The 1,961-nt window shown below is 49.7% G+C and overlaps 1 protein-coding gene across 1 annotated transcript in view; it reads right to left on the bottom strand.

Annotated features, from left to right (window-relative positions):
* Positions 1-1,961, bottom strand: part of pgm2l1 (phosphoglucomutase 2-like 1) — an 11,769-nt gene that overhangs the window by 2,795 nt on the left and 7,013 nt on the right. The window contains exons 4-8 of the mRNA XM_037677673.1: positions 1,603-1,687; positions 1,238-1,321; positions 843-1,039; positions 539-728; positions 363-460 (exon numbers count right to left, since the gene is read on the bottom strand). Of these exons, the coding sequence (XP_037533601.1) occupies positions 363-460; positions 539-728; positions 843-1,039; positions 1,238-1,321; positions 1,603-1,687 (654 nt within the window). The remainder of the gene's footprint in view (positions 1-362; positions 461-538; positions 729-842; positions 1,040-1,237; positions 1,322-1,602; positions 1,688-1,961) is intronic.

A 1,961-nucleotide genomic window follows, 5' to 3' on the forward strand; every position in this document is an offset into this window, starting at 1 on the left:
GAGGACATGTAACCACACCCAGAGGACATGTAACCACACCCGGAGGACATGTAACCACACCCGGAGGACATGTAACCACACCCAGAGGACATGTAACCACACCCAGAGGACATGTAACCACACCCAGAGGACATGTAACCACACCCGGAGGACATGTAACCACACCCAGAGGACATGTAACCACACCCAGAGGACATGTAACCACACCCAGAGGACATGTAAACACCCCCCCGGAGGACAGTTAAATGTGTTTTAAAACCTGAGGCAGACTTGTTAACAGGTAAACTACCCCTGCTGAGATTTGGCATTAGCTCTGTCTGACAGCTTGTGTTCTGAAGTGCCTTTGAGCAAACACCGTGTACCCGTCACTTTTCTCTGCCACAGCCAGACGATCAGCATCAGGATCTGTCGCCAGAACGATCTGAGCGTTTTCCCGCTCGGCCAGAAGGAGAGACAACTCCTGGAAGACAGGAGAAAGAAACTATCTGAGGGCCGCCAACCGAATCCCAGACTGGTCTATTGCAGAACTCAGACCCACCAGAACCGACTCTCCCTCCTCTGGGTTTGGGCAGCGAACAGATGAGAAGTTTGGGTCGGGGTCTTTCTGCTCAGGGACGGGGATGGGCGGAGCAAAACCAAACACCTGGAAGGCCTGTTGGATGAAGGTATGTCCAACTCCGTGGAAGGACGAGTGGACGAACTTTAGCGAGCAGTTCCTGTTCAGGTCTCTAAAACACACAAAGGTCGGTTTAGGTTCTGTTCGGTTAATGACTAAAACAGGTCGGCAGGATTAAACCCAAGCCAAACAACAGGAAGTTACCCGTGAAAGGACAGGAAGTTACCTGTGGAAGCAGAGGGAGGTGAGGTCATCCTTGTAGCAGCTGTTGATTTGGTTCAGGGGGTCAGTTCTCAGGGAGCAGTGGTCCACCAGCTCCTCGTCCCAGCAGGAGGTGCTCCACGGCTCCAGCTGCTCCTCTATGCAGCGCAGGACCTCCTTGTCGTGGGGGGCGGAGAGCTGAGCACCATTACACCAGTACACCTGCAGGAGACAGGTAAACATCAGGGCATGTTTGAGGCTGTGTTCAAGGTACTCGCAAGTTCATGGTGTGTTCACGATGCGTTCAGGGTGTTTCCAGGTTGTGTTTAGTGTGTGTTGAGGTTGCGTTCATGGTGCGTTCAGGGAGGGTCAAAGAAGTGCTCAAAGCTGTGTTCATGGTGTTCTTAAGAGCGTTCCCACCTTGTATCCGTTGTCCTCTTTAGGATTATGTGAAGCTGTGATCATGACTCCTGCTGCTGCTCCGAGGCTTCTCACAGCATAAGGCTGAAAAACAAACGCAAACATGATTGAAGGTGGTCAGATGGAGCTCACTGTGGTAAAAACATATGTTTGTACTGGGTCTGGTGTTTCGACTAAGTTTAGACCTTTGTGTGTGACATGCAGCAGATGATGATCAGAGCATGCTCAGTGTGACAAAACCACAGATTTGTCAAGTCAAGATGACAGACTGTTCCTTTAACACTGAAACAGAGCAGCTGATGTGATGAAGCTGACAGCAGACACTTTAAGGGTCTACAGGAAGTGATGCATTAGTGCTTCCTCACCACATACGGCGTAGGAACGAATACAGAGAAAAGATGGACAGGAACGCCTCGGCTGAGCATCACCGCCGCAGTCAGCTTCGCCAACCTGAAACACACGGAAACAATCTGCTGCTGGAGCTCATCAGGAAGTACTGTTTCAATGGAGTGGAGGGGATTGGATCAGCAACAATGTTTAGGCAGGTTCTAAGAGTCAGTGGGACATCTGCATGCTGAGTAGGACTCAAAGCTTCCCAGAAGAACTTTGTCCAAAGTGCTACACTTCTTCCCATAATGCATCTGGTGCCACATCTTCCCCAGAGAAAAGAATATTTAGAATATTTCAAAAGTGTGTAAAGGATTTAAAATGTCTTATATATATA

The sequence above is a fragment of the Nematolebias whitei genome, chromosome 6 (genome assembly GCF_014905685.2).
Source record: "Nematolebias whitei isolate Nwh7 chromosome 6, NemWhi1, whole genome shotgun sequence".
NCBI lineage: Eukaryota > Metazoa > Chordata > Actinopteri > Cyprinodontiformes > Rivulidae > Nematolebias > Nematolebias whitei.